The sequence below is a fragment of the Equus asinus genome, chromosome 25, assembly GCF_041296235.1.
Source record: "Equus asinus isolate D_3611 breed Donkey chromosome 25, EquAss-T2T_v2, whole genome shotgun sequence".
NCBI classification, from domain to species: Eukaryota; Metazoa; Chordata; class Mammalia; order Perissodactyla; family Equidae; genus Equus; species Equus asinus.
The window spans coordinates 25,825,106-25,838,312 of record NC_091814.1 but is presented as its reverse complement, the minus strand read 5'-3'; the positions used below and the strand labels follow the sequence as shown (position 1 = coordinate 25,838,312).

The window sequence follows — 13,207 nt, the reverse complement described above, 5'->3', positions numbered from 1 at the left end:
TTGGACACGTTTTACCTTATTGATAAGGTAACTTATAAATAACGTTAATAAGTTATTGATAACTCCTCAACCTCCCCTATTTCCCCTCTAGGGTCCTCAAACTTCTCCAGTTCACCTTGATTTCTTCAAACGGAGACCACCACATCCTTGTTTTGTTTTTGTTCTGTTTTGTTTTGTCTTGTTTTGTGGGAGGAAGTTCCTTACCACTAAGACCAAAGACCAGAGTTTGATTTTATATAAATAAACTATTCTGACAGGCTCCAGGGACAGCGGCTCCTCTGCGGAAGGACCCCTCTCCACTCCCCTCTGAAGGAAGCTCAGAGCTTTGCTATCTCCAAGTTAACGTCTCCGCTGCTCTCCCAGTATCTCCCGGGTGTAGACCTCCTGACTGCCAATTCCAGGTTGCACAGTCGCAGAATCAGGCATCATTAGCTTGTACAACACCATTCTTAAAGAACGGCTGGAATATGCCTTTCAGTAAAGGTGAGGGAGCTATTTCCCACCCCACTGCTTGTCCTTGGCCTTGCTCCACAGAACCTGAGACCCAAAGACATAGCTCCCTTGTTTCACAGATGATGAAACAGAAGCCTAGAGAGTAAAGTACTTGTTCAAGGTTGCACGGTGAGTTTAGGAAAGCACCAGGACTAAACGGCAGGTCCCCAGATTCTCAGTTCTAGGCTCTTTCCAGGTAGATCTTCATCTGAGTCCACCTCAATTAGGCTGCCCCTCAGCAACATGCTTGCTTTTCAGGAGAACTGAGGCAAGAGGAGTGAGGAAGAGAACAGGTTCACAGCCAGAGCAGCTTCTGGAGGCTCTGAAGGGGCACTGACATCTCTTGGATATTACGAGGACTTGGGGCCAGTCCATGAGCACGCATGGGACCTAGTGGGACACCCTGGATGTTTCCTCAGACCTCAGCCTCCTTTGCAGACCACAACAGACATAATTTCCCTCCCATGCTCCAGAATCAGGTGTGCTTTAGGTTGACTGCAGAAACCTCCTACCTTTAAAAAAGAAAAAGAAAGCAACGTATTATAAAAGCAGAGTACATTAAAGCAACTCTTCTCTGTGAAAATGCATGATCATAGACAGAAGTGTTTAAGAAAACACCAAGGACATGGGTTGAATTGTTAGTGGATTTTATTCATCAGAGATTACGTACTCACACAGACTCTCATAGTCAAAACGAGTGACAGGCTTTAGGAGTTACAGGTCTGCTAGGGAGAGAACCAAGAGGCAGCTTCAGATGTAGCCTTCACTTAGTACCCCAAGAAAGTTGTCAATGCTTTCCTAAGCACCGCTTAGGAAGGAGGCAATGGTCTCATACCATCCAGGGCTGTGTGCAGAGAGATAGCCTGTAGTGTGTGTGCTTTGCGTGGCTGTGCTGAAGGTCTATATCCACGTGGCTGTGTCCTGGCCTCATCAGACACATACTTGGACTGTCCGGGTGGGGAACCTCCTCTGCGGGTCTTGCTGTGCTCAGAATCACAGGTGTCTGAGCAGCTTCCTCTGGCGGCCTTAGCTAAGCAGCATCTTTGGAATTCTTCTGGGCTCGGCTCTAACTTCTGACAGCACTCAAACAGCTACTAATAACAAATCATATTCTAACTCCCCAGCAAACTAGTAATTATTACTGCAATTGCTATTCTAGTATTGAAAAATTGAAAATGGGGGGAACTTACATTATTGTATTATTTCATATTCCTACTTTATATTTTATTAGTAACTCGTAACCATTACAAAATCAAACAAAAGTAATAGCTACTACCTTTTGTTAAACACTTCCCTATATGCCAGCTGCCCAGTTAATCACACGGCCTGAATATTTCATTGATGCTCAAAACCACCTTAGGATAAAATATGATTATCTCCATTTTACAGATAACAAAACAAAAAAGAAGTTTGGTGAGTTGCCAGTCACACAGCTGATAAATCATGTCCACCTAATTCCAAAGTTCTGGTTTTAACCACCAAGTTATGGGACCTCCCATTACTGAGTATTTAGAGCACTTATAGGATGCTTTTGGCATCATGAAGGAAGTGATTCTTTTGTGGCCTCTGACTTTGACCTTTCTACCAATTAACCGAAGGGGAATCAGTAAACCCTAGATTGAGCTTCTTGCTACTGCTGCCAGGTATCCAAAGATGATCCTCTTTCAACAGGACATGGTGGAATTTAAAGCGGCATCACGGAGAAGATCAGGGTCAGATAATTCATTCCCTTAAAAAGTCTTTATAACCTCATAACACATACTACTAATTGGCAATGTGATGCCATTAACTTAATCTCCTTTAACGAGAGTGATTCAAGACCTACTATGAGACAGGCATTAAATGAATATGCAAATATTCATAAAATGAATAGGTCCCTGGGTCCCGAGGAGCTGACAGTCTAGTGGGAAACATGTATAATTATGGTACGTTACGATGAGACGTCATAAAAATACGAAGTCTAAGAAAGCCTAGCACTTAAACTGGATGCAGAATTTGAAGTGGGTGTTGGAGGGTGAGCAGGAGCACGCAAAGCTGACTGAGCACGGGAAAGAGAATCCAAAGGGTAAATAATGTAGAACTTGGAGCAATGCAAGCGGCAGCAGGTGCCAGCAAGCTCTCTGTGGCTAAGTGTTAACAAATGAGCGTGAGAAGGCAGGCTGGGTCAGTTCCTAGCCAGTTCCTAAAAGGCCTGGAATATCACATGTTAAGAAGATTGAGCACCATCTGTACACAGGACAATGGTGAGCCATTAAAAGTTTCTGAGCAGAGGAGTGAAGCAATTAGAAAGCTTTCCGGACAAAGAAAGATCACTCTGGAGCCTATGTGGCCAGCACATTAATAGGTATCTGGGTCTAGGTAGATTTGATGGCCCTGAATGTTTAATTAAATGACTTTCCTAAACACAAAAAGTATGATACATTTTAATGCATTTCTGTCTCTCTCTTTCTCGCTCTCTATGGCAACTAATCTTAATTATCTCAGAACTCTGAGCTCAAGAAGCTATCTCACCTGTTTATCTTCAGAGGGAACACTTCAGGGGCTTACTTGAGTATTAAATGTGCATTTTTATAGGTTTAAGGCTTAATTAAATAGCGTTGAAATCCATATGCAGGTTATTGAAAGTGTAAGTACCTGGAATGATAAGAGGAAAAAATATTTAAAAGTTGTCATATTGAAGCATTGTTATTGAAAGAACAGAAAACTCCTGCTAAAAACCAACTCATTGCACCCCGGTGTCTTAGTTCGGGCTGCTGTAACAAAATACCACAGACTGGGTGTCTTATAAACAGCAGAAATATATTTCTCACAGTGCTGGGGGCTGGCAGTCTGTGATCAGGGTGCTAGCACAGTGGGGGAGGGCTCTCTTCTGGGTCTCAAACTTCTTGTATCCTCACATGGCAGAAGGGACTAGGGATCTCTCTGGGGCCTCTTCTATAAGGCATTAATCTAATTCACGAGAGCTCCACCCCCATGACTTAATCACCTCCCAAAGGCCTCACCTCCAAGACCATCACATTGGCCTTTAGGATTTCACCATAGCTCCTGGGTTCTTAGAGCATCTTCTCCCATTACAAAGACAGTCTGTGGAGGAAATATGATTCAGTCTACCCCATGTTCCTCCACCTCTGCCATCTCCCTCCCTCTCCTCATCCCCCATCACATAAACAGGCATACACCCAACACCAAGGTTATAACCCAATTCAACCATTGCTGTTAGCTGACTCCAGAAGTTCAAAGAAATCCATCCCCAAAGCATAATAAATCAGGATAACCACCCAGGACAGCAGGACAAGTAGAAAAGGAAGCAATCTCAGTAGAGTCAAATGAAAGGGATGGACCCTCCATCACTTATAGCAGCATACGCAATCAGTTGTCCATCTATTCATTCAGGAATCAGAGAGCACCTGGTATCTGCCCAGCTCTGGCCCAGGCCCTGGGAATGCTAAGAGAAATCGGAAATGGCCCCTCTCCTTAAGGAATATCTATCTCTTTGATGGCTACTACAATTCTATAACTGCTTCCATTGTTCAGAGGAGGAAATTGACGCTTGGAGATGCTAATTCACTTCAAGATCAAGGATCCCATGTGGAAGGTGGGGGTTGAATGAGGTAGTAAGAAGTAAGACCTGGATGAGAGGTGAGCACTTAGCCACAGACTCTAAGCACAAGCTCTGGAGAGCACGTGTCATAAAAGAAGTCCCCAAGTCTAGGGGCCAAATTTACACACAGGGACCCCAGACAAGGGGGCAGAGAGCTGCCTAGGCAGGAAGCCATGCAGACAATTATGTTCTCCCAAAGACCATCTTAGCACTAAAAGCACACACATACACACACATGCGCAAAAGGACTGACTTCATAACTATAACAAAGGTATTCAGGAGGCAGTGTGTATAGCGGTAAAGCGTATAGCCTCTGGAGACACAGAGACCTGGGTTCAAACCCCAGGTCTGCTACTTAATAAGTGGTCAAGTTACTTAACCTTGCCATGTGTTAATAATAGTTATCTCAAGAGAGCGTTGTGAGAATTACATAGGAGATAATGTGTGTAATGTGCTTGGCATCGTCCTTGGCACTCAGGGAGAATCAATGAAAGTGAGCTATGACACTTCAAACTCAACAAGCCCCCAAAACAAAGCATTAGTTGTTCTCACAAACCTGTTCCTTCTGCACCTGGATTCTCTATCTGCACGATTTCCACCCACTCACCAAAATCAGGCACCACTCTCAATTCCATTTCTTGTACCACGACCCTTCCCCCTTTCTCTGCCATCTTCATCATCACAGCTAACATTTTTGGTGTATTTCTATTTTCAAAACTGCTCAGCTAGGCACTTTAGAAGACCTTTTATTGGGCAGAGGAACCCTACAAGGAAGGTACTGTCATTTTTTCCATTCAAGGAAATTGAGCCTTAGAGAGGTTAGAAACTTGCCCAAGGTCATACAGCTATTTAGTGAGAGAGCTAAAATGTTATAGACAGTCTAATGCCAAAACCCATATGCTTAAACATTACACTGTATTGTCTCCCAACCAACCAGTCACTAGCTAAGCCCTATGGGTTCTCCTCTTTAGTTCCTCTTGGATCTAATCCTTGTCACTGCCCTTCGGCCATGGCCTGCTCTGCTGAAGCGCAGAGAGCTCTGTGGGTGTTAGGAATGGTGGTGTGGGCCATCTTGGGGAGCTCTGAATGCCACGCTGATGGAGAATTTGGCCAACACAGAGTCTCTGAGCCTGAGAAAAGATGTTGCTGGGCTGGGAGCAGCCCTGGTGGGGAGGGTGGGCAGGAGTCACTGAGGGCTGGGCAGGAGATGAGTACACTGGTCTAGGTATGAGGGCCTGAAGGCAGGTGGTGGGGGTGGGAATGAAAAGAAAGGCTGGATGCGACAGACATTACCTCACCAGGCACAAATACTCTCGAGGCTGGAACTCGGTTTAATAATTCTGTTACTAGGGCAACAGCAAAAGAATCTATCACAGAAAGAACCCAACGTGGCCTGTTTCTGCACGGAAGTGTGGCAGCTATAAGCTGGGAAAAAAGAAGTGAAGGTGGGTGGCCAAATGACGCAGCAGGACACGTGGACCAGACTTTTCTCATAGGCATCTTTCCAACCTTTCACCCTCCTCAGTTTGGGGACTGGAGCGACATTTGAAGCAGGCTCTCTAGAAAGGAAGATGGCAAGATCCGAGAAGCAGAGGCTCTTTGAGCCCTCTGACAGATTAGCCATCCTGCCCCTGATACTTAGACTAGTCTATGGACCCTGGGAAGGCAGGGGGATGCCTCACCCACATCTGCCCTCATGAGGGCGCTCACGGGGAACAGCTCAGATCTGCCTGGCGATGGAAGCAAAAGCATTCATCACAAAGTTAACCAGTCACTCAGCTATCTGCTTTCCTCCTGCTTAGTATCTCTGGGACTATGACCAGGCTTTAAAGGTAACTTTTCCATCCATCCAGCAAGTGAAGCGCTAGGAAGCCTCTGCCTCTGGGAGAGGGTTCGTGAGCTCTGGTGGAAAGTACTAATGCTCCCTGCAAGGCCCATCAGAGGGTAAGCTTTCTTCCTATGAGTTCCCTAGCTCTCCCTGCATTTTCCCATTTGTCCTTTCAGGAATATCATGATGAGATACTCATATCATCCCATTTGTCTCTGACAGTCAGAACTTCCAAAACATTAACAGCCTTTTAAAGAGACTAGGAACACTTTGAGACTTAAAGACAGTCTCACCAGCCTCACCCAGGATTAATGCTATCCTTTTGAATTTGCAAATCAAATGCTAAGTTGACCCCTCAACATAGCATCCGTAGCAAAACCTCTAATATCTGTCTGTAGCGCTTGTGCTCAAAGTTTTTACCTCCCACATTTCACATTTTCTTGAAAATCTGTCCACAAGGAATGCTGAAGGAGATACAGGACTCAATTTCCTTCCGTCGTCCTCCTGACCTCTCATGAGCCCATGTGAGGTACAGATTCCCCCTAAGAGACCACCAAAGGCTTTCACTGCATTAGGACTTCAGGATCAAATATTGCTCTGAAGACTAGACCAGGGGGCAAGGTGGCCACACTTGATTATGGAGAGATTTCTGCTACAGTGGTTATGTGCTATCAGGGGCTTTGATAAGTATGCGATCCCCAGTGGTTTGCCCATGGATACAGCATGTTCCAGATTGTCTTGGAAGGAATTTCTCCTTATAGGAGTGGCCACATAGGGAATTTGAGTCACATCGGGCATTGATGAGTCAACCCTTGCTGGCTTTGTCACTCATTTTTTGAGTGAGATTAGGCAAGTTGTCTTTCCTTTTAGCTTCCATGCCTGCAAAAGGAAGAAAATTATACAAAATATTCTCAAAGGGTAATATAAGAATTTAAAGCTGAAAAGTGTCATAAGCCTTTGGAAAGACAAAGAACACCAAAGCGTAAACAGATCACATAACAACCATGGTTTGATCTGGTCTGAAGTCAAGGTACCATTTAGTGCTAGGAGGGGACAATTTATTCCATGGAGCCTGCAAAAACAATAATGAGCATTTTGAGGCTTTTGCACATGATGTGGTGGCATAGCTTAGTAATTAAGGGCTTGCACTCAGGAATAAAACTTTTTGGACCAAATCCTGCCTCCATCACTCACCAGCTCTGTGACCTTGAGCAAAAGGCACCTCTTAGGGCTTCTTTTTCTTCATTTGTGAGATGAGGGTCATGCTACATGACTCACTGGGTTGCTGAGAGGATCACATGCCTGACACAGGGTGAGGAATAAACAGTAGATATTGTGTTATATTAAATCACATTCGATTTTTATAACAACCATGGAGAAGCAATATTTGTCATCCCTGTTTTATCAAAAAGGAAATTAATGCCCACGGAAGCTAAGGTGCTTGCCCAAAGTCATTTGATAAGGAGCCTTCTCATTTCAAAGCTCATACTACACCTCTGTTGTCTCACCCATGTTGAAATCTACACAGAGAGTCTGTGTTTTCCTCCCAAATCAACAGGCTCGGGCAAAGTCACAGTGTCAGTTTCAGGCATAACAACTACTACACATAGGCCTAGCCATGGCAATAGTATATAGATTTGTTATAAGCTAAAAATGTGATCCAATCTCCCCAAAATAGGTTGCAATTTCAAGGCTTCCCCTTGGATTCCCCTGGATAATGAATGCTGCACAAATGTGTAATGTGGACGAAGCCTGAGAACAAAGGGAGCGATTTCCTCCGGCCTGCGCTCTGGAGGGGCCGGATCTTCTGAGCAGGACTCAGGCAGCCTGAAGGGAAAAGACAAAAATAGTTCATACCAACTGGTACCAAAAATGTGAGCCCAGATCCAAGGCTCACACATAGATAGACAGATAGATATTTGGCCGTTAGGCCCCTGCCTTTCCAGCATGTTTTGGAACTTTTTTTTTCTCTTTCAGGTTGACCTTCTGAAACTGGCAAACAGCCATTGATGATTAAGGATCTAAGCACTAAAGTTTTTTCCTTTTTGCAATGACTGATGATAGCTTTTAGCTGTTTAACCCACCCATTGTTAACTGTGCTGTTTAGGCAATATGCTACCTGACTCCTACTAGGCTCTTATGGATAACATCTTCCTGGAGCCTGGGTCACCAAGGTAATGGGTGCTTGAGCTGTTTTTCAGGAATTAGAACTCCTTGTCCACTCCAGGCCAATTGGGACCACCAACTCATCAACTGGGTACACACAGGTGTCCAATAGGCGACCTTTTGACATCAAGAGGCTAAAAACTTCACCCTCAGATCATGCTAATGCCGCCATTTTGTGAACGTGGGTCCTGTGACGAGGCATGGAGTCTGACTACGCTTGCGCAGATCATCAATTACCTCACCTCCAATCACCTCTCCTCACATTTCAGACCACCTTGCCCCCTACCCCATAAATATCCCTGAGTCCCTATTTTCGGGGAAGCGAATTTGAGACTCATGCTCTTGCTTCCTCGCATGGCTGCCTTGTAAGTAAACTCTCTCTCTGCTGCAATCTGGCTGTCTCAGTGTTTGGCTTTCTGGGCAGCAGGCAAAAACAAACCTGGTTTGGTAACACTTCTTGTTCATTTTCTTCTGCTTTCCATGGGACTTGCCCCAAGCCCCATACCCACTGCAATGACCTTGCTGAAAAGAGCTCAGGCACCGTGGAAAGTCTGGGGTGAATTGGATCCTTTAAGAGCTCCTACACCAAAGTCCTTGAAATGTTGACATTCTTTACACCTGAACCCACTAAATTCCCCACCCGGGAAGCACAACAAAGTATTGACTCGTGAGCCTCTAGGTTGCTAACCCCATGGAAGTCCTGAATTGAAAACATTAGTAGATTTACCTTAATAAAATGGCACATGCATTTCTTTCTGTGACTTTTCTCCTGAGCAAATGCAAGTAGGCCCAGAGTACATTTCTCTTTGCGCTTGAACCCATGCCTCTGGGTGAAATACTTACTGGCTAACATTTGTGGACTGCTTACACTGTGCCCAGCACTGTGTAGTTGTTTAAATCTCTGTGTCTAGTGCTTGGGTCTTAAAGCTTCAAGCTTCTATCCTCTCCCTGCAGACTTGGTCTTGATGGAACTTTAGATTCGGGAGGGCCCTGCGAGATCATCCTGTCTGGTTTCACAGAAAGGAAATCAAGGTCCTGGGAGCCACAAAGTCACACTGCTTCATACTGAGAGAAGCCAAGCGTCTCAGGTGTGTCCACCTTGCTCTATGTCACCCTGCCCTTTCCTTTTATAATATCAGGGGCTGAGCCCACCTATCTTTTGGACCATGGGAGAGCTTTTTGGAGACACACTGGTACCTGAGAGAAATCATCAAGTTGGGAGGGCAGGTTTGTATCAGATACAGCTAAAAATAGGAGCCTGCCCAAGACCACACTCAGTTAGGGGGATTGTACTGATACCAGGGGCATCTCAGCACACTCACCTGATACCCACCTGTGCTCCTGGCAGGATGGTCACCCCGGCCACCTACAGGGCAGAGGTGGGCTGATAAAACAGCTGTACACACTAAGGGCAACACAGCTGCTGTTGAAGCTGCATGAGCAGCACTATGGGAAGAGCAAATTCCATCTTTGCAGCCACCTGACAAGAGGGGCTACATAGTGTGATGAGAAGAATAGGAGGGCTCTTCTCTTAGCCCCCAAATACTTCCCCTACTGGCTCACGAGGTAGTGCCTGTAACCTTCCATTATGAAGGAATTTGGAAGTTCTAAGGAGAGTTGGAATTATCTAGTCCACCTCCCTCAATATATAGATGAGAAAAGTAAAGCCCAGAGACATTAAGCAACTCCACCAAGGGTAAACAGCCTAGTCTAGAACTTCCCAAGGCAGGATCCTGGAAATAATAGTTTCACAAGACGTTTCATGAAAAAAATTTTTTTCAAGCTTCCGAGATCAGATAGGTTGGGAGAGGCTACATTACATTCTCTATTTTCCTTTGACTGTGCCCTCATTCTCTATTTAACAAATATTTACTCAGTCTGAAAATGAGGAACACATTTAGGGATCTGGTCTAAATTGACAAAGCTGAAACTAGCCTGTGGGTATTCAGACTTCAGGACCAACAAATACACAGATACCTCCAGTGAAAGGACTACTCCTTGTGGTTAACCATTCGTGATGCTTTGTTAAAATGGTACTACTCCAGAGGGAGCGACACAGCCGACTGGTGTCGCTCAATAACCTTTAGTGTGCTTTATTTATCTAAGGCTTTTCTAAGTGACAGCACTTGTCGTCATATGGCCAAAAAGGTAAGCCTGAGCCTGAGGCTACTGTCTTGAGAAAGTTAGTCTCCAAGAGGAGGCTGGAAATTAAATGGGGCAACCTGGAGACACTGGCTCCCTGAGGAAAGAAAGAGTCAGAAAGAGGGAGAAAGGCGTAAAAGAAAAAGGGGAAAGTCAGTAAAATCACTCCACGAGCCCTGGCAGGCCAGTCAGGATCAGCTCTCATCAAAAGGAAACAAACAACAAATGCAGCCGCTCCAAATAAAGCATCCAGCCCGCATCCCGCCATCAAACCACACCCTCATCCCAGCAAACAGAGGAAACGTCCACTTTGGAAATTAATTCTTCTCCACAGACTTCACATAACAAATTCCTCTCCTGGGCAATCATGCAAGATCTTGCAAGGAACTTTTTTTAATTATAAGGAAAGGGTGACTCCCCTATCAATAAAATCCTGCGTCAATTAGTACAATTATCATTTGGGTTATTATTTCAAGTGTTCGAAATTTCTACTTAAATAAGGTCACTTCCAATTTGGTAAACACTCCTAAGTCATCATCTTAATTCACGGCCAGTCGCCCTAGGAATGCTGAGTAAGTAAACAAAATCAAGCATTAGCTAACCAGCCACAAATCCACTTGAGTTTATTAATTTCTCTCTTGGCAGAGAAGCAAGAAAAGGGAACAAACCAGCAGAGACATTCACGCATCATTCATTCAATAAATATTTATTACGTACCAGGTGCCAGGCACTGTGCTAAGCTAAATATAGGCTTCAGCACTTTATTAATATTCACAGCTAAGTTATACATGAATGTTTTAAAGAATGAAATTCTATTTTCCCCAAAATATAAATTTTAATTCCTGAGATGCTTTTTCTTTGTTTCTGCCCAGTGTGCCTTCCTCCACGGAGTGGATGATACATCCTAACTCTTAAGCTTCCAGACTCACCATCCCTCCCTCGAAAAAGCCTCCCTCCCACCATCTGTCAGGTAGTTAATGAATATGAACTCACACTAGACGCGCTAGCGAGGCACTCACTATTTTAAAAGTCCTAGGAGAATACAAATGGTAAGAAATTGTGCCTATCATTTCACTCAGGTTTTTTTAATATGCATTTGAGTTTTGTTTTAGGGGGAGCAGCTGATACTTGTTCAAAGGTTTTTTAAAATACTAATACACATATATATTCCCAATGCACGCAGGGTTGTATGCAAACTAGAAATATGATCTTAAGAGTACCACCTTATCAGAGGAATGCCTCTTGTCTCATTTCAAAAGGGGCTTCCCCTTTTGCCGCCTTCTCCCAACACCACCAAAGCAATGGCACCTATCCAAATTCAATACCCAAGGAAAAGAGCCACTCTGGGAACTGACCTTAAAGAAGTCACTTTGCTCATCAGTAAAGAAGGGAGGTGGACTTCCCTGTTCCCCCAGTGGCTTGTAGATTAAGGGGTTCAGTCTAACCTAATCCTCTACTACAGCTCCAAGGAAAGCTGGTATGCACACACGCGCGCACACACACACACACACGGTGAACCCATGGGTCCCCTCCCCCATGTCGCAGGCTCCGACTCCGACTCCGCAGGGACAGCCAGCTTACCGCGATATACAAAACACCCCCACACCACCCAGAAGGGGAGGCAGGACTCTCCCTCCCTCAGCCAGGCAGTCTCCTGAGGCTGCTGACATCACAAAGGTGTCAACTAGCAACCTCATTGTCATGTGGCTCTCCCCTGGCTCCCCTTCACTTGCAAAGGCAGGGAAAGGGTGAGACCTTTCAGAGGCGCCAAGCCGGCAAGCGTCCAGCAGCCGTCTGGAGTGAGCAATCGGCAGAGCCACCAAGCCGCGGCACTGGGCCTCGCGTTTCAACTTCTGTTCAGTTCTCCTGTAATGGAAAATTGCTTTGTACAAAGCTAGAGTGTTACAGTTCTTTCCAGCGCCCGTCCCCCGCCCCACCCCGCCCCTCGGCAGCCTTCTGATCAGAGGGACAGCGCCCGCAGGAAGGTGGAAGGAGGGTAGTCACGGCTTCTTATTATGTCCCTTGCTTCAAGCCCTGGGCCTGGGTGGTTACTCTTTTCCTTTGGAATGGGACTGGTATCGGGGTCAAAGTGTCCAAATAATTGTGAGTGTCAAGCCCAAGAAGTGATCTGCACAGGATTAGAGTTAACCGAATACCCCCCTGACATACCTCTGGACACCCGGAGGCTGTTCCTGGATGATAACTGCATCACTTTTTTGCCAGCGATGACTCTAGGACTCCTCAGTGACCTTGTTTACTTGGACTGTCAAAATAACCTGATTCAAGAGGTGATGGATTATACCTTCATCGGGGTCTTCAAACTCATCTACCTTAATCTCAGCTACAACAACCTAACCTTGATCTCCCCATACAGTTTCTCCGTGCTCAGCAACCTGGTACAGCTGAACATCTCCAACAATCCTCACCTGTTATCTCTTAATAAGTACACCTTTGCCAACACCAGCTCTTTGAGGTACCTGGACCTCAGAAATACCGGCTTGCAGACCTTGGACCATGCTGCCTTCCACAACATCCTAACACTTCATACCGTGTATCTGAGTGGAAACCCCTGGAAATGCAACTGCTCTTTCTTGGACTTCACCATCTTCTTAATAGTGTCCGATCTGGACCACCCAGGTGAGGGCTTCATTGGGTGTGGGGACGAGGATGTGATGGAGTAGGAGGAATTGGTTCCAGAAAAGATGAAGTCAAAATATGGTTAGGATGGGGAAAGAAAATCTGGGTTTAAGCTGATGATTGAAAGCATTCTTACTGCTCTGCAGGATCCGTCCTTGGGTTGACTGGGGAGGCAATAAGGCTTCGTAGGAAAAGTTCTGGAATAGGAATCCAGAGAGCTGAGTTCTGGTCCCAAACTCAGCACTTACTGGTTGGCTGTCCTTGGGAATGTCAAATTTCTCTGAGCCTCAGTTTCCTCATCCATAAAGTGGAGACGATAATATTACCAAACATAGAGAGTT

General features: G+C 45.3%; 1 protein-coding gene and 1 long non-coding RNA gene across 5 annotated transcripts in view; one reads left to right on the top strand and one right to left on the bottom strand.

The window, feature by feature from the left end:
• Positions 1-234: 234 nt before the first annotated feature.
• Positions 235-12,514, bottom strand: LOC106831131 (uncharacterized). Of its 4 annotated transcripts, none has more exons than XR_006519934.2 (6): positions 12,399-12,514; positions 11,985-12,095; positions 7,116-7,223; positions 3,495-3,576; positions 3,004-3,126; positions 1,125-1,586 (listed from the first exon to the last, which is right to left on the bottom strand). It is a non-coding gene; the product is annotated as an uncharacterized lncRNA (long non-coding RNA). The 4 variants fall into 4 exon arrangements; XR_011498230.1 differs by having other exon boundaries at positions 1,125-1,583; XR_011498232.1 differs by lacking the exons at positions 1,125-1,586; positions 11,985-12,095; positions 12,399-12,514 and adding exons at positions 235-1,004; positions 11,811-11,908.
• LRRC52 (leucine rich repeat containing 52) overlaps positions 12,174-13,207 on the top strand; it is an 18,162-nt gene continuing 17,128 nt past the window's right edge. Inside the window, exon 1 of the mRNA XM_014841158.3 lies at positions 12,174-12,866. Within this exon, the coding sequence (XP_014696644.1) occupies positions 12,245-12,866 (622 nt within the window). The 5' untranslated portion in view covers positions 12,174-12,244. The remainder of the gene's footprint in view (positions 12,867-13,207) is intronic.